This window comes from Micropterus dolomieu, linkage group LG08 (assembly GCF_021292245.1).
Source record: "Micropterus dolomieu isolate WLL.071019.BEF.003 ecotype Adirondacks linkage group LG08, ASM2129224v1, whole genome shotgun sequence".
NCBI classification, from domain to species: Eukaryota; Metazoa; Chordata; class Actinopteri; order Centrarchiformes; family Centrarchidae; genus Micropterus; species Micropterus dolomieu.
Genome location: NC_060157.1, coordinates 10279232 through 10300441, shown reverse-complemented (window position 1 = coordinate 10300441; position 21210 = coordinate 10279232). Strand labels below are relative to the sequence as shown.

The 21210-nt window shown below is 39.5% G+C and overlaps 2 protein-coding genes across 3 annotated transcripts in view; one reads left to right on the top strand and one right to left on the bottom strand.

The window, feature by feature from the left end:
• LOC123975236 (metabotropic glutamate receptor 4-like) overlaps positions 1–21210 on the top strand; it is a 151621-nt gene that overhangs the window by 70642 nt on the left and 59769 nt on the right. For both annotated transcript variants that reach the window (XM_046056527.1, XM_046056526.1), the window contains exon 2: positions 10390–10606. In XM_046056527.1, coding sequence (XP_045912483.1) covers positions 10390–10606 — 217 coding nt within the window. The remainder of the gene's footprint in view (positions 1–10389; positions 10607–21210) is intronic.
• LOC123975237 (olfactory receptor 5F1-like) lies at positions 19889–20818 on the bottom strand. The gene has a single exon (XM_046056528.1). It carries the CDS (start codon positions 20810–20812, stop codon positions 19889–19891), a length of 924 nt encoding a protein of 307 aa, XP_045912484.1. The 5' UTR covers positions 20813–20818.

Below are 21210 nucleotides of genomic sequence, written 5' to 3'. Positions count from 1 at the left end.
CATTGGTAATGAATCATTATTGTGCATCATCACTGACATGTGATAACATGTAACGTTTGTAACTAAATTTGACTGTGGTATTGGTCACAAAAACGCCTACTTATTTTACTCATTTTTGAACTTGAATGAAAAGTGACAGTTTAATTCTCATAGACGCATACTTCCATACACACAAAACATCCCCATTTGTCAAGGCGCATAGCTGTCAAGCTGTCAGTGAACTTTCAGTGTGAACTGAAGCTGGGAGCAGAGCAAAAGTGTTTTAAAACAGCTCATAATGTCGCACTTTTGCTTCCATCCATTGAGAACAATAAATGTATTTGTTGACAGTAATGCCTGACACTTTCAATCTGTCCATGCTTTTAACGTCTCATAAGGAATTGAATTCTCTAAGAACACACAACCTAGCTAGACCTGCTAACCTAAGGGTCACCAATTATCTTTCTGTGGAACCCCAGAGGCGTCATGGAGAACGTATTTGATCATTTGTGCTCTCAAATGACTAATTTCTGCTCTCGATTTAATAATATTTTTGGCAACCACTTTTAAGCTCTGTCTCTCACCCAAACAAAGCCACTTCTTAATGAGAAATATACAGCAGCTATATAGTTAACTAGACTGCCTCTGTAGACAGGAGAACATCTGAACCACATGGCTTTCTGCCCATATTCCAGCTCCAAGACAAAAGCATTTAGCAATTTGTCTGGCTTGAGTTGAAGGAACACACAGACCTCTCCAAAATCACTAAATACCTATGCACGTTGAGTGTAGCCTCTTTCACTTTGTTCTACAGTTTTCACAGAGTCAGTAATGCGTTACATTAAGAAATCGTACCAATTATGTTCATGTCACTGAATAATCAGTTTATTTATATGAACCATTACACACGTGCAGAAGTAGTCTAATTGTCTACAGCCAAAAACAATATTAGAACAGGAAAAAGTTTTCTTTTTTCTCCATGACACCTCCCGGGCGGTATTATTTTTAGCTCGCCACACTGGCTGCCCTTAACCCAATTTCAGTTTGTTAGAAAGAGGATGAGCACATTAGTTAATAGAGTAACTAAAGATGAACATTCAAATTACTATCTAAAAGTTATTGAACTGAGCATTTACTCAGCGCTTTATATGGCTGTGACAGAACCAATGCAGTAAGATAGCAATCTGTCTCTTATAGATACAGCTAGAATCAGTGATTATAGCTTGGACATTTCATGCCATGGACTAAAGTTGGCCAATTACCAATCAATAATTTCATTACAGTACTCCATATACTGTACTGCATTCATTTTTTAGCGATTTTGAAATGACAATTTTATAGAACACGTATGCACAAAAATGGGTGGAGGTTTACCTGCTGTTAGTGGTTCCTACTGTATTGTTGAAAAACCAGAGTTCAGTGAAAATATCGGTTCCTGTATTTGTTCAGCATCCTTATCCTCCCTTAGAGTTAAAACTTTGTACTACATGAAGAAAATGTGGGAGGTCAAAGGCAAAACTGGCCTACAAAAGCAATTCTCAGGAGGCAACACATCTATTGTAGAGGGAATACTAGAAATTCTTGGAAAGACGTGTCAACAGGGAATGTTGGAAAGGATTAATTAAGCCTAGGTGACACCTTGCAGAAAGGCAGATCAGAGTTTCATCCTTGGCCCAAGCATCTGTGTGGAGCTTTCATTGTTCACTTGAGTCTCACCATATTGATCACGGTAACAATGGGTTGAAAGATCTCAATGCCCTTTATGAGTCAGCAGATTTGTTCTGCAGTTAGTCACAGTGTCAAGCCAAGCTGTAGAGAAAGCAACCTTTTTTACTTGGCACAAATGAGGTGTCTTAATGACAAGAACACTGAAACTGTTGAGTAGCTGAAAATAAGAAAGCACACATAAAATCTCTACAACACAATAGTTTGATCAAGCAGTATGTCAGGAAGAGCATTCTTTAACTAAATCTACACTGTGGGGATGAACCGACTGAAGGCTTCACCTTGGATAACATCCAATGGTATATTCAGCTGCTTCTTAATTGAATGGAGAAGACTACAGTGTGCCTAAAGGGGCTAGCGAATGTCAACCGTTTGGATCTCTGGGGCTTTTGTGAGAGCAAACACAGTAACTACTTTTGCCTCTAAATGAATGTGAAAACCAGGTGTAAAAACATTCAGTAAATTAGAATACATTATATATGTGATGACCACATATGCTGAATACTGTAATGCTAATGTCCCAGGCAAAAGGGCAGTTTAAATAAACAGCTTAACTGTTCTTGTATTGCAGAGTGAAGCTAGTTGGCCCTAGTAATATAGTACAGCATTATAAATAAAATGTAGTAAAAATGTTATCAAACACTAACTATAGAAAAACATACTTGTACAGAAACACAGAGTTAAGATGAATGTTTTACTGTTAGTATTATAAAAAAACAGTTTTACTACAGAAAAAGCTTTTAGGGATAAGGACTAACCAATGACTTTGGCAAACTTAAAGGTTCCCTGTGGAGTGTCTGACCTCTAGTAGCACTATGTAGCTGTCCCTGTTTTGTTTATCTCGTGCATGTGTTGCACGATACAAATTCCTGCCAATGGTTTCACACTACCCAATGATCAACAGGTGGTGGTAACACACCAAAATATGCTGTAGTGTGCCAGTAAAAACAGGACAGAAGAAGACACAAAGTTAACATGGATGTTTACATGAAATCTCCACAGGGCACCTTTAACAATATCTCAAATAGCCAGTATGGCTTTATTTATAGTGCAAACTTTCCCAAACCAAATAAAGAGCAGGACAAAGGCGCTATCGTTACTCTGACCTCTGATATTGTCTGATCTTGGATCCAATGCAGTGGATTTACTGGTACATGAATAGGGATTTCAAATGTAACCTACGCTAATGATATTCTCCTTGGCTTTAGAAGTAACGCTAAATTACTCTTGGTTTTGGAAAGGCAAAAAATGAAAAAAAAATAAAAATACAAGACCTTCCAAAGTCTTAAGAAGAAGTATCGCTCTTACTGCAGATTCCTTGCTCACCTATAGCTCACATATACAGAAATCTACAGCTTAACTGGTCTATTGTGCCATGTTACAGTTGCTAAGCTCTGATTGGTTGAATGCTGTTCAGGAGAGGGGTTTTTGATCTTGATTGATTTTACCTGAATTTAATGTGCTGAAAACATTACATACCACAGCCACTGCTCTTGGGCTTTATATCTCAATTGTTTTACCCCATAATCATTTTAGATGAAATAGCAACACCTCAAACAGCAGCCCAAGGTAACTTTAAGCAAGACTAACGTATCTGTTAGTTCATGCAAAAACTTTTTATTTTTCTTTTCTGTTTAAAATATACTGCCAACTTATTTGCAGGAAGTATTTACGGAATAATTTCCAGAGCCTGACGAAAGCTTTTGATTTTTCTTACCCCTGCAAACAGTACAGATGTATAATATTTTTGTACAGTTCTAATGAGCATCATTACTCCTGCATTGATGCAGTGCCAAATGAGCTCATTGAATTTTTAAAAAGGCACAGTTATTTAAAGCAAGTGATTTGAACATTAAATCTGCATCAAAAATCTGCTTGAGACTCACATCACAGCAATTAACCATATTTCCCAAGCCCATTAGCAATTAAATGGATGGTGCTGGGGTGAGGGGGTGCAGATTAAAGCAGTTCTATAAACTTGGAGGGGGGGTGGTAACATTATGTACTGGTATACTCTGAAGCGATAAGGTCACAAAGAGCTCAACTAAGAGGACAGGAAGCGCAGATCTTTAGTCTCAGCCGGGAACAGATGGTAAGTGCACATAGCATCAATAAAATGGAGCCACAAGAAAATTTTTGAACCTACTAAGATCTTTACCACTGAATCTGTCAGCGAGTATACGGAAACCTGAATTCAGTTGCACAGCTCAGCTTTCAAATGGCAACACTCTTTTCACAACACATTGAAGGAGACCAGAAGGGGGCTGTGCAGAGGACTTTAATTTCTTGAGTCAATGCTAAGAAGTGACTGTGTTCTATTAGAGGAAGCGCAGTGTTCAGGACTATCGCTGTAGTCCAGTGAGCAAGAAATCTCGCCAACACGAATACGATAAGCTCTGCCCGTCCCGGTTCTTGACAGAATGCTGAAATGGTGTGATTGTTACAGTGGTGAAAATCCCTCAGGTGAAAAATACAAACACAGGATAGCTTCACTGCAGCTCCCACCTATTTGGCAGATACGGGACTAGACATGTCACGGCAGCACCACAATACATGACAGCAGCTAAATGAAAAATACACAAAAAAAGAGAAATGTATTTAAAAAGAGGGGGGGAAAAAACTTTTGATTTTGATTTTCTTTTGATTTGAAATTTTGATTAGATAAGTACTGAATGATTTTGCTGACAAATATTGTTTTCTGGTATGTAATCCTTAATATTTTATTCTTCTTCAAATTCAAAATGTGAACTACATTGTACAACCCACATTTAACATGTAACTGCAAGTACCTTTTATTATATTTATCAGCCTTTAGAAACAGCTATTGTTATTGTTAATAATAGGCACATAACTAGCAGGTGCAGTCATGAATGTCAGCAGGGATTTTTTAATTATATGTATGCATGAGTAGAGTTTATATAATGCTGAGACATTTTTATGTATTACCACATATTTTATTCCAAAAAACATACTGTACCTATTTTGCAAAATTAGCATATATAAGCACATCTATCACTTTGACACAGAAAAAGTGAACTGCAGGTGTAAATTGCTAAAAGGCTCATTTTCACTGTGTGATAGAATGTTGAAATGATCTAAAATTAGACATCATTAACACCTTCCAAACACCTTTGCACAACACTTGCATTTCAGTTTGCTAGATCCCGCCTTATGACGTCAAAGCAGTGCGAAAAAAACAAAACAGGTTCACACTTTTATTGCTTCCAACAGGGAGAGAAACATAGTTTTAAAGTTCTGCCTGCCATCCAGGCAGACATAAAGTGAGCAAATTTAAGCGTCAGGTGTACCTTATCCTTCTGGTCACTTGTGTTAAATCAACAAGTCAGCTGACTGCCGCCAGTCCGCAGGGTGCCACATGCCACAGACAGCCTCCAACATCGATGTCATTCAGTGCTCACAGTTCATGAAGCAGGGCAATTTGCACAAGCAATTCTAGATCAAAACAAGACAGCTGACGCAGAAATGCTGTGTGGACACGCCGCCGTGTGATGGCCTGGGACAACTGAAAGCCGTCAGCCAGGAGGCTGACATGCAACACGCACATGGTCCATTAGCCCACACAGAATCCCTTTCGTGCCTTTTCTCTTCTTTGAAAAGGAATTGAGCTAACTAGGCTGCTTTTCACTGAAATGTTTGCACACATTGCCTATACAGCCAAGCCTGCACTGACGCACAAATAGAAAAATATTACATTAAAATTACACAAGCCACATCCTTTACATTTAATACAAGTTCTGTACTCGCTGTCCCCTGTTCTGGATTTACTCAGTGCATCCTTGATGCAAAAAGAAATTCGGTGTGGAAGCTACATGAGCTGTTAGGAGGTCATGGGTACAGATTGGACAGCTGTGCTCCTAACACAGGCTACGGCGACAAACAGGGAGCACAGTGGTAGCAGGATCAGTGCAATGCTACAGCTGACCACATCAAAGGCTTCGGCTGTGTGAAGCGAGGGAGAGAGGAAGGGACGCTATCACTGCCATAGCGGTCTGTCTGCAGTTAGTGGAGCAAATATTGGTAAAGTAGGACTGTTGGTGGGTAAAGTTTACTTTGATGTAGCATTGCTCAGTGGAAGTACTGTAAGAAAGTGGGTTGGAAAGTTTTTTCCTCCAAAACATACAATTCTTTTTTCCAGATTCAGATTTATAAAAAGCAGATATATAGTCACACATCTTCTACACTGTAAGAAATTAGTGTTATTCTAACATACAGCAGGTTTAAAAGTGTTTTTCAGTGTCATATTCAGCTTATTGCTCCACTCACACATACCTCCATCTCAGTAGGAATGCTCAAAGGACAGTATTTGTCATAATCCCCAGAACAATGCTGAGGTGCCATGAAAAGCTGTTGGACAGGATGAGCAACATTTCATTCACATGTCATCAGATGAAAAGGCAAAGTTTTTGATAGAATTCAGAAATGCATATAATTGCATATAATAAAACATCGGGGTATTGGATATGGCTGACTTTCCATTTTTGGAAATTATTATGTTCACATGATTACACAAAATATTTTCACCCACTGACTCGTACACAGTCTGACCCTTTTCTGGTTTAAAGCAGCTGCCACTCTGCCTTCCACATCTACTGCCTGAATTTATCAGCCATGGGGAATCGGAACTGGATCAGCATAAAAAGTGTGTCCATATTTGAAGTTAAACCATGAAACACATTATTGAACATCATAAAATATGGTCAGTTAACTTCCTAACTGTGCAGCACAGAAGCCATAGGAAGATCACAGAAGCTATGACAGCTATAAATCTGAAACAACTTGTGCAAGCAAAAGTTAAGATTACGTACCAAGTAAGAGTTTCCTGCTAGAAGCGGTTTCTGAAGGGCTTCTGTAGTGAAGCTGAGAGTTCAGAAAAGAAAGAAGTTAAAGCTTTAATAACATTGGCACGTGAAGACAAGCAGAACTCGCAATTGCTTCTCCTCTTTAGTTGTTTTTCTGTCTCACAAATGTGTTTTTAACTGATTTATCAAAATAATAATTTGACTTCATTCAAAGACTATCAAGATTATCTAAAGCAGCGTCCATTACTTCAATAAGCCTGACTTGCTTATCTTCCCTCCTATCGAGTTATCCCTTAACGTTTTACCCTATTGGGTTATACTTTTATTTAAACTGTTCTGAGTAACACAATAAGGTTATATTATATATAATGGCTTTGTGATTGCTGACAAGAACACTGGTTATTATTGCAGCTCTGGAGGCAGATCATCTTTTGCTTCTAAATTTTTCAACACCAATATAATCCCACATTATACAAGTGTGAATTCATGAACAGATTAGTGTTGCATGACTAGTGTGGAAAATACTTCTAAGAAAGTATTGTAGCTAAGCCTGTGATCATCAGGACTATTTAAAGCAACAGTGTGCCAACTGGACAGGGTGAATAACAAGGAGCAGTTGAGATTTCAGCAGATTATAGTAGGTGATTATAATCATGTATTTGTATATGCAAGGAACCTTTCTGCTGTCTATTTACCCAAAGTATATTTACTCATTATTATGAGAGCTACATGAAAGATCTCTACCTAAACTTACTTAAAATTCCTACTGCTACTACTACTGATGAAGAAGCTGCTTATTCAACTCCCAAAAACATGTTGTCCTACTATTCTCTGCTCGCCTGCTCTCATGCTGTCTCCTCTCACGCTTTGCTCTGCTCTACTCACCAATTTGACAATACATGTGTTTATAAGCAATATTAACATTACAGTAACTAGACTAGATAAGTCAAAGATGTTCCCAGGACCCACAGGTATTTGAGTGGGTCCCAGAGAAATTAAGTGAGTCCCCAATAAAATGTGCTTTTTGAAAAATTGTAGTTGTGTTATAGGATGGGGATCATTAGGATTTTTCCTTACTTTTTATTGGTATGGATTTTTATTAATATTCTTATTGGTTCTTTTTCGTTACTAAAAGTGCTTTAAAAATGTATATTATTTAAAAATATATATAAATTCAGAAAAGGATTAGGATTGAATATTTTAAATATAACTAAATGTTGTGTCTACAGCAGCAACAGTAATGTTTATAACATGCCCACCGTACAACCAAACATTTTGTTGCGAATAGTTAACTAGGGCTCAGAAAGCACATGCAGAAGAAAAGGCACAAATTAACTGCATAAGACTTGAGTAGAATTAAACATGAAGCTACCAGGAACCCATTGTCCTCCAGTGCCACCATATTCCAGAACTGCAACCTACTTGGAGTGTCCAGAATTACAGTACAATGTGCCAAGGGCTCAGAGACATGGAAAAGGTCAGGAAAGCTTAAACACCACACTGAACAACACATAACATTCCAAAGTTAAAGCGTCAAGATTGGGAGAAGAAATACCGTATGGCAGATTTTTCAAAGGTTTAATGGACAGATAACGTGTGACTAGCTCTTGATGGACCAGATGGATGTCCCGTTGCTGGATCACTGATGGACATGGCACCACTTCGACTCAGGCGCCAGCAAGGTGGAGGAGGTGTTCTATTATGGGCTGCTTTCATTAAGGGTGAGATAGTTTGACCTTTTCGAGCTGAAGATGGACTGAAACTCAACTCCCAAACTTACTGCCAGTTTATGTAAGATAACTTTCTTTAAGCAGTGGTACAGGAAGAAGTCCTCAGCATTCAAGGCCATGCTCTTTATGCAGGACAGTGCTCCATCACATGCCTCCAAGTACTCCACTACTTGACTAGCCAGCAAGAGCATCAAAGATGCCAAATAAATGGCCTTCCTCTCCTGACTTGAAACCTGTTGAGAACTTCCCTTCTCAAATGTGAGATTTACAGTCAGGGAAGACAATACACCTCATTGAACTGCATTTAGGAGGCTGTGGTTGGTGCTTCAGCGAAAGTTTATCGTGAACAGATGAAGAAACTGACCGAATCCATAGATGGAAGGCTCATGGAAGTTACTGAAAAGAAATCTGGATATAGAGGTCACTAAACATTTTCTAAAGGCTTAGAAAGATTTACTGGCATCTAGCAGTGAGGCTGCAAATTGCAACCAACTCTCCAGTCTACCACTGACCTCTACCCTTTCAAAGAGCGTAGAATAGTTACGGTGGCTGACACAGCACAAAAGGTGTCGTCTTTTGAGACAGCAGCGAGTAGCCAGTCAAGAAATGAGGTTTCTTTAGGTAGAAATTATATTTACTTAATTATTTAGTAAAACCATAAGTTATTGTGACTTGGCCACTGACAGATATCATGGAAAATGTAAGCCAAGAGTGTGTAACACTGTCACTGTTTCTGCACCACAGTCCATTATAAACCACATAATAGATGTATTTAATACAAACACTGACAAGGCAAACACATTAATTCTCTTTTTCTTTTTTTTTTATGGACCATCACCAAAACTGCCCGCCAGCAATAATATCTGGCCCACGGCCAAATTATGGTGCTTTGATAGCGGCAAAAAATATAAATAAATAAATAGTCTGATAGCGGTGCTGAAATAGATCTCAGTCATGACAGCAACAGTTACTCACATAATCACTTCCTCTTAAGTGGTTTTGCCTACAAAATAAAAGCACGAGAAGCTCATTTACTGTAATACTTATCTTTGAGTTGAACTGAGCGCTTTTACTTTGAAAAGTCTGAATGACATTAATAGAGTCCGTAGCCCGCTTGACACACCTCTTAAAGAGCTGTCAGAAAACGTGATTCCTCTAAATGTCCTTTGCCTGGGGACACTGGGGAAATGAAAAAGCGTAGGTTGATGGATGTGGATCAAACACCGAAACACAAACACTGGATCATATACCGTAATGTGAGCCAAAGAAACAGTTGCTGCAGAATCCATTTGTTGAAAGAGAAAAAAGGTTTCCTAATAATTTTGCACACTAATAGTTTCCTAATAATTCTGCACACTTATATATTCTCCTGAGCAAGACAAAACTCACTTTTTCTTAGATAAACATTAAGGTTTGAGGTTGAATTACATTTTGGATTGACTGAGAGCATTGCGTGTGTTCAACAATAAAATGAATCCTGGGGAATACAAATTGCCTAATAGGCACACGCAGTGTACGCTTTCTACATGTTTACGTTGAACAGGTGTATTGATAAAGTATTGGCATTTTACTGTGCGTCGATAGAGTTTACTGCATCCTTTTGGATTTAAATGTGTGAGAGGCCTATCAACATCATGGCAGCTTCCAGTACACCTGTAGCCGGTAGTGATGAAAACTGACACAGAAACGCTACTTGTAGTGATGTGTTGTACAGAGATGTGCGGCAATGATCTAATAGTGATGTTTTATAGGTTTTTATATGTCTGTTATGGGCTAGTGATGTTTTCATAGGCTGGGTGAGAACAAAGCTGCTTTCCCTGCCACGATTGGACAATAAAGTTGTATTCTATTCTACTTTGGAGGCTGGTTCAAGGGACCCTGCAATGTCACACTTTCCCATTGGCTGTATCTGGGCAGTAGCTGGATTTGTGTGTTCAAGCTAAATACATTAAATTTGTTTCATTAACATGATTTAGAAACAGTGTAAAACATCTATTGATTTCCACCTATTTTTTTTAATCTAAGCAGGACTGCCGTTCCCTTCCGACTTTTACTACCACAGCGGCGTTCCGATGCGTTCACCCCCATTTCCACCACTGACCATATCTCTCGCTCTCTTTCTTAATTTCTTATAGATACCTCAGGTGAGCTACGCCTCCACAGCTCCTGAGCTGAGTGACAACACGCGCTACGACTTCTTCTCCCGGGTGGTCCCCCCGGACACCTACCAGGCCCAGGCTATGGTGGACATTGTCAAAGCCATGCGCTGGAACTACGTCTCCACTGTAGCTTCTGAGGGAAACTACGGAGAAAGTGGCGTTGATGCGTTTATCCAGAAGTCTCGAGAGGACGGTGAGTGTTTCTTTAAACAACAAGCATCCCAGATTTTTCAGACTGATGTGAAAGTGGTTCTCACTATCTGAATCTTATTTTGTGATCACTGAAAGAGATTCAATGATTTACATCATTGTGGTTAGTGCTACAATTGATTTATTCTGATATGTTATTTTAAAAGCAGTACAGTTTGCTTGATGCTTAAGGATCTTGTGCTTATATGTTCTAATGTAAACTTTCACTTAGATTTGATGACCTCTACATGAAGCAAATAAAGCTGCAGCGCATTCTATAAAATTACTCGGAAGTCAGTCATACCTTGACAATAACCCTACATACCTGAACATATACTGCATAAAAAGCATTAACTAATGGCTTGGTCAGTCAAACTTTTAGTACTATGCTATTGAAATGATATTGTTGTGAGCCAGGTTCAGGTGTGAAGACGTTTCAGAGACTGATGAAGACTCAACATAGCATGGTTTATTGAGCCCGGCTGAGGAAATACAGTGCCAGCATACAACATGTGAACACGTCAAATGCAAACACCAAATCTGAAGGAGAACATCTTATGGTCCCTTTTATGTTTCTGTCTTCCCCATCGTGCCTGTAGGTTTCTCTATTAGGTCACCTTTCACCTAGAACACAAAATCTATCTGATGTTTAGATTCCATTGCTTCGTCATATTGGAATCTCTCACTATCCATGAGTTAAACTCTAATCTGTGGAGTCAGTGAGTTCTTGTAAACATTCTTGTAAGATTCCCAGAGAACACTGATATCTGCTAGCCTGACGTCTGAGCTACTGTCTCTAACTAATCAGTCCATTGTTGTCATCTTGACCAGGACAACTACACGTGAGAAATACCTAAAGCCATAAATGTCAGATAAACACTTAGGGGTCAGCTAAATTACTCTAAGCTAGACCTGTCTTACCTTTCCTTGTTACATCAACAAAGCCCCTTAAGAAATAATCTCAACATATGCAATCTTATACAGAATTCAATTAATTTGAATGGAATCAGAGGGTTATCTTGTGAAAGACTGAGTCAAACATTGGTCAACTTTGATTAGCAAATGTTCCCCATCAACCAATGACAAACTGCCTTATCAGTGCTGACTGGGACGATGACGCTGAAGAATTCAAAATAAAGTAGGTTAACCTTGTGGTAAAATGTGGTCCAAAGGCCCTGTGTGCCAGAAGCTAGCTGTTCTTTATTTTTGATAAAACAGAGACGGTTGGATATGATTAATGCTGATATCTGGATTTTCTCCCCTAATCTCCAAATTCTTATCTCCAGGAACTATTTGTATCTGATACACAAGTGTACACAGAAGATGTAATGAAGACATTGAATTTGATTTTCTAATATTGAGAAGCATTGACAGTGTGAAAGTGAGGCTGCAGAGCTAGCCCAGAGCAAAACAAGGACAAGGCATTGTACAGTGTTGGGAAGTCAGTTTGGCGCAGGAAGCTGCCGGCACACGCTCAGTCTGACCCCTGACCCTTTCTGAAGCAGAATGTAATCACTACCGACATGTCCAGTACTCTCTGTGCCACTGCGTCACTTTCTTTCCTGCCAGCTCTAAGCTGCTGCCCATCATCAGTCGTCTTGGAGACGCACCAGCAGCAGATTACTCCTGCAGAGCCCTCCAGTCTGTCCAGCTCAGCTGCCTATTTGCCTAACGGTCCATGCAAAGGGGACTCAAAACCCAACACGACAGTTCCAATATGATTTGAGCTTTCATCTTCTTTCATTTTTTTCATTCCTACTTTTAGAGATACTGGTGTGTAATGCCAATTAATATTTTAGCATCAGTTCTTTAGAATTCCCAAATTTCCATAAAAATGAAGAGGGGAAAACCTATGGGTACTCAAAGGTAGCAATTGCCTGTAAAGTCATGTAGAGTTTGGAATCATCCTTTAAATGGATGGGTGGTTCTCAAATGAATCTCCTACTTGCTGAAATACAAAGTAAATCTGTTAAAATCTTCATAAACATTAAATCCATTTTTATAATGAGGTAGGTATCAGTGAAAGGTAGAAATAGTTCTGTTGACAATGAAAACTCAGAAGGGTTTGACACTCACCAGTTAAGTTTACAACTGGAGTTAGGTTTTCGTACACGGAAAATGTCTCCCCCTGAGCAAGGGGAAGAATCCCTGAAGATACTTCCAATTCACTCAGCACAGCCTTTCATTAATCAGGCCCTAACTGAATCATGAATGCTTAAAGCCTTGCAAACGTCTCCTTATCCCAACTGTTCCCTCTCCAGCTACAGAGCTACTACTTATTACAGGATTCTTTTTGCATTTAGTCATGTCATTTCACAGTCCAGCATGCCTCCTGAGGTCACTCCTTAATTAGAAACTAGAAAGCCTGAACAGGTCAAAACAAAGAAGAGAAGAAGAGGAAGCTTCTAGTTTTGAATGTCTTAGCTCAGGTCAAACATCTGTTTTTATAGACCTGATGTGGTTTTTAAAGCCATGTACTACTGTATTTGCTCAGGAAACCTGAGAGGCACAACAGACGAAAAAGGTTTATTCGACTGTTTTCTGACTGTATTCTCAGTTTCCACTGCCACTTGATTGAACGACCTGACTGTAAAAGACAGCTTTTCATGCAAAAACTGTGAACCACGCAGGCAAAAGCATTGTTTAGAGACAAACACTGCACTCTTTTCACTGCCTTTCAATAGTAAACAAGAATTCAGACAAATATCTGTCAAGTCAGTCCATCTACAGCTCCTTTAAATCTGGCGACCGGAGTGATTTCTGCAAAACATTTACATATGTCTGTTTTCTACAAAGATGAAGTATTTGATTCCCATGTCCTTTCCTCCAGTTCAGGCTTTGATTGATTACGGGAGAGACACAGAGGACAAGCAGGCAGCTCTGTCAGAATCAAAGCCACAGGTATTTGGCTGCTAAATGGGTTCTACAGTTTTCTGCTCACATAATAAAACAGCCAGATCAGAACTGGCCAAATGCTCTATCTCATTAACCAGGCAAAGGCCATACTGAGCAGCAGTCTCACCCCACTAATGTCACAGAGGCCCTGTTTTCACGGTGTGGCTTTGTGTGGAGGAAAACAGATTTTAGCTCTGAATGGCAGATTTGGATATGTCGAAGTTTGATAAAAATAACATGGATTATCTGGCTTTATTGAACAAAACATTTTGTGTTCAATGTCTGCTGTTTGGGCAAAAAGAAAATTCACTTTTGGTTTCTACTCAAGATGTCATTACTGTAATTTGACAGGTGCAATATCTGTGTGGGCGCGCACGAAAAATAGTTTGTAATATCACAAATCCAACATTCACAAAGGTAGGTAACCAACTGTGGGGCAGAAGTAGTTAGCCATTTCTTAGTCACATCTGTGATTTTCACAGCCCCTACATGTCTCCGTAACTTCTTCTGTGTCATGACTCAAATCATTAGGCAACATACGGAGTGCTGAGGTACTGGTTATTTACCATCAACACATCTAAACCCATGAAAAATAGACAGCAGAGACAGCTAACGCTAGCTAGAAGTACTCCTTTCAGTGAGTGTTGGGGTGGTAATGGTGGGCGGTTCGATCCCCCACTGTGACCACCCACCATTGTGTCCCTGAGCAAGACACTTAACCCCTCGTTGCTCGCTGAAGAAGGGGATAACTTGTTTTGTATCAGTGTTTGGAGGCTGTACAGCAGGACATTCTTCAGGCAGGTTGAAGTTGACAGCGCATTGTCAGTTCTCAAATGTCAGTCCTCTATTGCCATAGTAAACCCACACAGATGGTTGAAGCTTAAAAGTTACATCCCCAAATATGATCAAAACTGTTTTATCCTCTTTGGAAAAATAGAAAAATATACACAATAACTGCATTATTATTCTCACAAAAAGTGAAAAGAATTGCAGTTCTAATGTAAGGGCTTATTTATCTTTGAGATTAGCGCTTTAATTGTTCTCAAGGACATTTTAGCTGAGATAATTTTAGCCGAGATGCTAGCGCTGGCAAAACAGATTCTGTGTTGACCCACAGATCATATGCTTGTGAGGCCCTAACGTCAACACACTGCAGCTGGTGTTTCTGTTGTAACAATCTGTTATATTTTCAGCACAGTCCACAACAAGTCTCAAGCTCATAAATTGACATTTGGCCTTTCCATCACAGCGCCCTCCAGTTTAATGTTTCTGTTTAAGGCTACCTTGAGGACAAATGTAAAAATGTCTCCCATAATGTAATATAAAAGAAGAATAATCAAAATATCAAAAGTATCCCCACCGTTCAGCTATCCATTTAGTTTTACTGTATGTCCATTTGCTTGTTTTGAATTTTATATTTTTGGCCAAATTAACAATTTCAAGAAGTATGTAAGGGTCTGTGGGGGTTGTCTGGGGCGGCGGTTGTGGTGTTATGGTCAATGTTAGATGACACAAGGTCCTGGACATCATTTGATCTCGCCTCGCTGGGCTTTCAAGAGGAAACGGAATTAAACTGGAGACTCACACAGTATTTGATACGACTGGCAGGACTTGAGTATCTGTACAGTTGAGCAGAAACAGTTTGACACTGGGGCAGCCGATATCTCAGAGGCGGTTGCAAATAACCATTAGTGTTTCTGTGAGAGCAAGCGTGAACTCGAGCTGAAGAGGTTGAGAATAACAATTAAGACAATGGAAGTGGACTGGAACGCTTCTGTTTAGATGACCAGGTCTTTTATACATTAAGTGTAGATGGGTCAAGATGAGTAAAAAGAATTCTTTCTAGTCACAGTCTTTTGAAATAAATGAATGATAGCGTTGTTCCCTTTAAATTCAGCAGTCTTGTAGCATCCACTGTTATCAGTAAAAATGTATAACCATCAATGTTCAAACTAAAAAATGATGGTAATGTGTTCTTGACAGAGTTCAGATAATCCAGATGGCTTCTGCAGTGTTAATTTTAGTCTTTTCACACTCATCAACAGTCACAGACTTCCTTCAATCTAATTTTAACACCCCCCCAAATCTGTTCTTCAACGAGAGCAACTTAGAGGACAACTATTTAGCGATGCAACATGCCTTCAACTTTCTTGAATTTTCTCTGACTTCAACATTTGTCATAAATAAGAAATTACATTATTTTCTATTAATAAAAAAGTACAGTATATTCTATATATTCTTCATCATCTGAGGGCCATGAATTCATGACTATACATCCAATAGTTGTTATATAGATATACTGCAGTTGGGATTAGAGGTCAACCAACCAACCAAGCCTCGCCACTGGAGAGGCAAACAAGTCAAACAAGTGTGAAACTAGGCTAACTGCCTTCTTGTAATCATGGTGATTGTGCACTGCAGAAATGAGCATTATTTGTGCAAAGTCATTTTATAAAGTCATGTCAGTTTAAAATATCTAATTGGTTATATTTTGAAGTAGAAGTATGATTCAGATGATTCATTATGGTTTACAAAAGGAGGCCATGTGGGAAAATGTAGGAAATAGTGTAGTCATACCAAAACACAGTACATTCTAAAACTACAAATGATATAGTAGAGGAAGAAAGCTTTTGCTTTTTCACTAGATTATTTTCACTATTAGAGGACAAAGCAGATCCAGTTAAGAATTCTCAGCAGTCAAGATGCAGAAAAGGTGTGCCTGAATGTGGGCATGCTGAACAGTGTCACCATCAGTACAGCTTTTCAAATGGCAACAATTCAGACATCATTTCATCTGCAGTTGCCAAACTGTCACTGTAATGTTCCACCTCGGAGACGCAGATCTGTTTTCAAAAAGCTGTATTTTCATTTGGGTTGTTCCCACAGTATCACAACTTTCAAACCACCCCTTGGGATTAAGGCAGGAGTGTCATTATGGAAGATGATTACAAGAAAAGAGGGATAAAACAGTTTGATGTCTTGCTGTTGTCACCCTTGAAATACAAGACTGTTCTTGATGCACAAGTCTTTACTCCCTCAGTAGATCTCTCCCCGTTAACTGTTCTCTCTGAACAGCTGCTGTGCCTCTTGTGTCCTTATTACAGAGTGTACGGTCCTCTTGCAGTAATGGAGACGGACGCTCCATGTCATGGGATTCTCACTCTGTGAGAAGTATGTGATTTGTTTTCAGTGGCTATTGAACACGTCCCTATTGTATCACTGCTTGGGCTGCCCCCAACTAAAGACTGTCCTAGCCGACTAGTCGTTGCACGTTTCTGATGTTAATTGAATTATTCAGATATATATTTTAGGGGCATCAGAAAATGGTTTGAGTTCCAGGGCTGAGAAAGAAGCAATATAATTAACATTTTGCAACATTAAACAGAAATACAACTCCAAGTCTGTGTAGACCTAACCAATGATTGGCAGCTAAAGTTAGCAGCAGAGCAGTGCTACAAGGCACAGCTCCTGAATGGAGTTTGAGGTTTTAGGTTTGGTTTACCCAACTAATGACTTACCCCTGACTCATACAAGCGGCAGACCTGCCGGAGCTGATCGCGGCTGTCAATGCTTGTGCTCACAACAGAAATGCTGCAGCGCGTCCTAGAAGCTTCCCAGATGCGGCACTCCGTTCTTTTCCGCGGGGAATATGTGGCGAGTCTATATTTGATGGAGGCCGTGTCAGGCAGCACAGAGCAGATGAACCGGGCAGGAAATCAGAGACAGAATCAGCAAAGAGAAACTGGTTGATTTTCAAAATAAAACACCTTGAGCAGATTCACGATCATATATCAACAACAGATACAATTAAAACAAACAAAAAAGAAACAAATCAACAAAAACTGAACAAGTCTGCAAAATCAGGCAGGCAAAACACTCTTATTCTGAAATGTTCCATGTAGGACATGAAGCTGTGCAGAAGACAGAACAGAGGACAAATTAACAACAAGTCAACAACGCGGGGCAGGCTAAAGGCTCCGCTTCTGAAATGCCTCCAGACGCCTGGCAGAGGCTGGAATAAAACCGTGGTACAGCTGGAACGCGGCATAGACGTTACCTGTGTGAGTCTGGAGTGAGACTCTTCTCATCGTCTAACAGTTTAGTTGACTATTTGAGTCCTAATCCCTCTATATGGGCTGTACCAAATGTAATTTTTTTACATTTCAAAGCTTCTATTGAGGTTTTCGAATGAAGCTTCGGATGGCTGTCGTCATATTATGATGTCATCACCCTAAAAACAAATTCTCAATTTGAATAAAGTGATTCATCGGATTAAATGAGTAAGTCTTTTTTGTTGAGTACAGGCAGAATTTGGCCTAATGCAGAGAGAGAGAGAAAGGGAGAGCAGGGGTGTTGAGCCAGCTACAGAGTGAATGAGGAGAGCGAGCGGCGTTAGTGAGAACTAAGCAGTGAATCACAGGATGAAAAGTTATTTTCTGATTGTTTGACGGAGGTCACGTTCTAAAGCACAAACACAGCCACACCTCTGCACAATCCTGCAAAAAAGGAGCCACCCGTGGTACACCCTACCCTATATGTAATTGGATTTTACAGAGTCAGGTGGTGACACTCTTTAAAATGAAAGTATTGGAAGAGTTTATCTCAGGTGTACCTACAAAATGAAACCTCTAATACAGGGGTATTCAATTAGATTTCAAAGAGGTCTAGTTAGAGAAAATTTCCTGAAGCAAAGGTCCGGAACATCAAAACGACGAACTTGCGTTATCATTCAGTACTATAACCTATAGTTGTATCAACACATGTTTTTAGTCAACAACGGACTGTCAAATCAAATAATATTTCAGTCAGTTTTCACATCAAACAGGAGGGATAGTAAATAATAACTATTTAAATATAAATTCTAAATTTAAGTAAACTAAAGTGCCTAATTTTTAGAAAAAATTTAATAAAAAGTGTAGCTTGAAGTGATGAAGTGTAGTCTTAACCAATTTTATAATAAACACTCAACACATCATAACAAATGAACAGCTGTAATGCCTCCTCTTCTCTTTCATTTCCTCTTACAGAGCTACCACTTTCCTACTTTCTGTTGTTCAGTGAGAAACGTGAGCTCCAGCTAGCTTATTGGAGATCTATGAGATATTCTGGTTTTGAACTGCCCGTGGGAGGAATGTACATGTAAAAATCTGTACATTCTTGATTAAAAGTCATGTGAAATCTCTTTTATCTTTCGTCTCCTCAATTCGGGTGTGTTTCCAAAACGTCTCTGGTGAATCTCGCGGACTCGACTCGCAAGCATCGGTATGCACAGATTTGATTGGCTGAGCAGCGTCACATGAGATGATTGGAGCACATACGATTGGTCTGAGAGTTTCCTGGTCCTCTAAACCAGTACAGTAAATGCTAGAAAAGCTGCGCGGGTTAAAATAGAAACGTCACGAGGTAGTAAGTCTCAATAATAAATGGGCTGTAGGTCGGCGGTCCAGAGAGGACGGCGGCTGGGTCCGGATCCGGACCGCGGTCCGCCTATTAGTGACCTCTGCTCTATAGGGTTTAGGTCTGGAGACATGCTTGGCCAGTCCATCACCTTTACCCTCAGCTTCTTTAGCAAGGCAGTGGTCGGCTTGGAGATGTGTTTGTGTTTGTTATCATGTTGGAATACAGCCCTGCTGCCCAGTCTCCAAAGGGAGGGGGTCATGCTCTGCTTCAGTATGTCACAGTACATGGAGGCATTCATGGTTCCCTCAATGAATTGTAGCTCCCCAGTGCCAGCAGCACTCATGCAGCCCGAGACCATGACACTAACACCGCCATTCTTGACTGTAGGCAAGACACACTTACTCCTCCCCTGGTTGCCCCCACACACGGTTGACACCAAATAACTTTATCTTGGTCTCATCAGACCAAAGGACATGGTTCCAATAATCCATGGCTGACATCCCACCCCTTCAACCTCTGCAGCAATGCTGGCAGCACTCATACGTCTATTTACCAAAGACAACCTCTGGATATGACGCTAAGCACATGCACTCAACTTCTTTGGTCGATCATGGCAAGGCCTGTTCTGAGTGGAGCCTGTCCTGTAGGACCGCTGAATTGTCTTGGCCACCGTGATGCAGCGGAGTTTCAGGGTCTTGCCTTTCTTCCTATAGCCTATGCCATCTTTATGTAGAGAAACAATTCTTTTTTCAGATCCTCAGACAGTTCCTTGCCATGAAGGGCCATGTTGAACTTTATTGTAAGACACTGAATTCTTTAGCAGCAATGATCTCTCAGATGTCTATTTTTTTTTATCATTAAAAGCTACAAAAATAACTAACCTGAGAAAAAACAATAATTTCTTGATATGAAAATACATACATGTGTAGATCATGATCTACATTTTGTGATGTGACAAACTGACACACACACTTGATGATAATGTACTAGTCTAGACGCGTTTACTACACATAAACTGTATAATTCTATTTCTTATTTGTGTCAATTTAAAACCATATATAAGGGGATTGATGATTGGAGGGAAAAAAAGAAATTCTATAGCGATAAAATTCTGGGCACTTTGTGAAAACCCTTCTGAGCCAAATCGCATGTACAACAAATCAAAAAGCAAACACACAACTAAGGTAAGTAAACAGAACAAATGTGGCAGACATGTTTGCATAAACTTTGTCCTGTTCTCTTTGGATGTTAGGCATGTTGAGATCAGATATACATAAGACCAAATAATGAAAAGAAAAGGGCCAGAATAAAAAGTATAATTAAAAGCTGGAATAATAGTGTTTGTTATGGAGACAGTACAAGCTAGTTTCCCAATTAAATAATTAACACAGTAGATCTTTGGGATGTGTGAGCCACATAACCTTGATGTAGATGTTGTTACTGTGCTTATGAACAGCAAGTAAAGGGGTATAAACCAAGCAAAAAACACAAATACACAAACTCTTTGTTTAGACATCATAGAGTGGTAAACCAGAGGTCGACATATAGCCACATATCTGTCATAGGCCATAAGAGCTAGAAGAGAGAAATCAGCTAAAACTGAAGAGTGCAACACAAAACCCTGCAGAAGGCATCCAGCATAAGAGATGACATGAGTGGTAGATAGAAGATCATTGAGGAATTTGGGGTAAAAGCCTGTTGTCCCATAAAGTCCATTGATGCACAGATTACAGAGGAAGATGTACATGGGTTCATGAAGGCTTTTGTTCACAATGATTGTCACAATAATGGTCAAATTTACCAGCCAAATCACACTGTAACACAATAAAGTGAGAGCAAAGAGAGCAACTCTGTAGTTTGCTGTACCATTTAACCCTGACAGAGTAAACATAGTAATGCCTGTTTCATTATCCATTACATTTATAATTATTGGCTAAAGATTTCTATATCATTTTAAATCTGAAAGAACGTTTTAATGCTCTACTTAGAGGAAATTGCATTTGCATACCCTACAATTTTCCTGGAGAAAGAAAGCTGTCATTCTGACATCAGTATCAGAGATGACATGAAACGGAGACATACGATCCATGAGAAATTTCAGATGAAAGCCTGCTGTCCCTTAAAGTCCATTAATACACAGATTACACAGGAAGATATACATAAGCTCATGTGTTTTCAGTCCACTATGATGGTTATGATGACAGCAGGTACTATCCAAATCATTAAGTAACACAGTAAAGCGAGAGCAAGAGAATACTTACATGTTACACTGTGTAATTTAACCCTGAAAGTATAAAACAAGTTATTACAGGC

What these genes read in the sequence shown, in the direction of transcription:
- LOC123975237 (XM_046056528.1), bottom strand. Translation starts at nt 20,812, where the DNA reads ATGGATAATGAAACAGGCATTACTATGTTTACTCTGTCAGGGTTAAAT.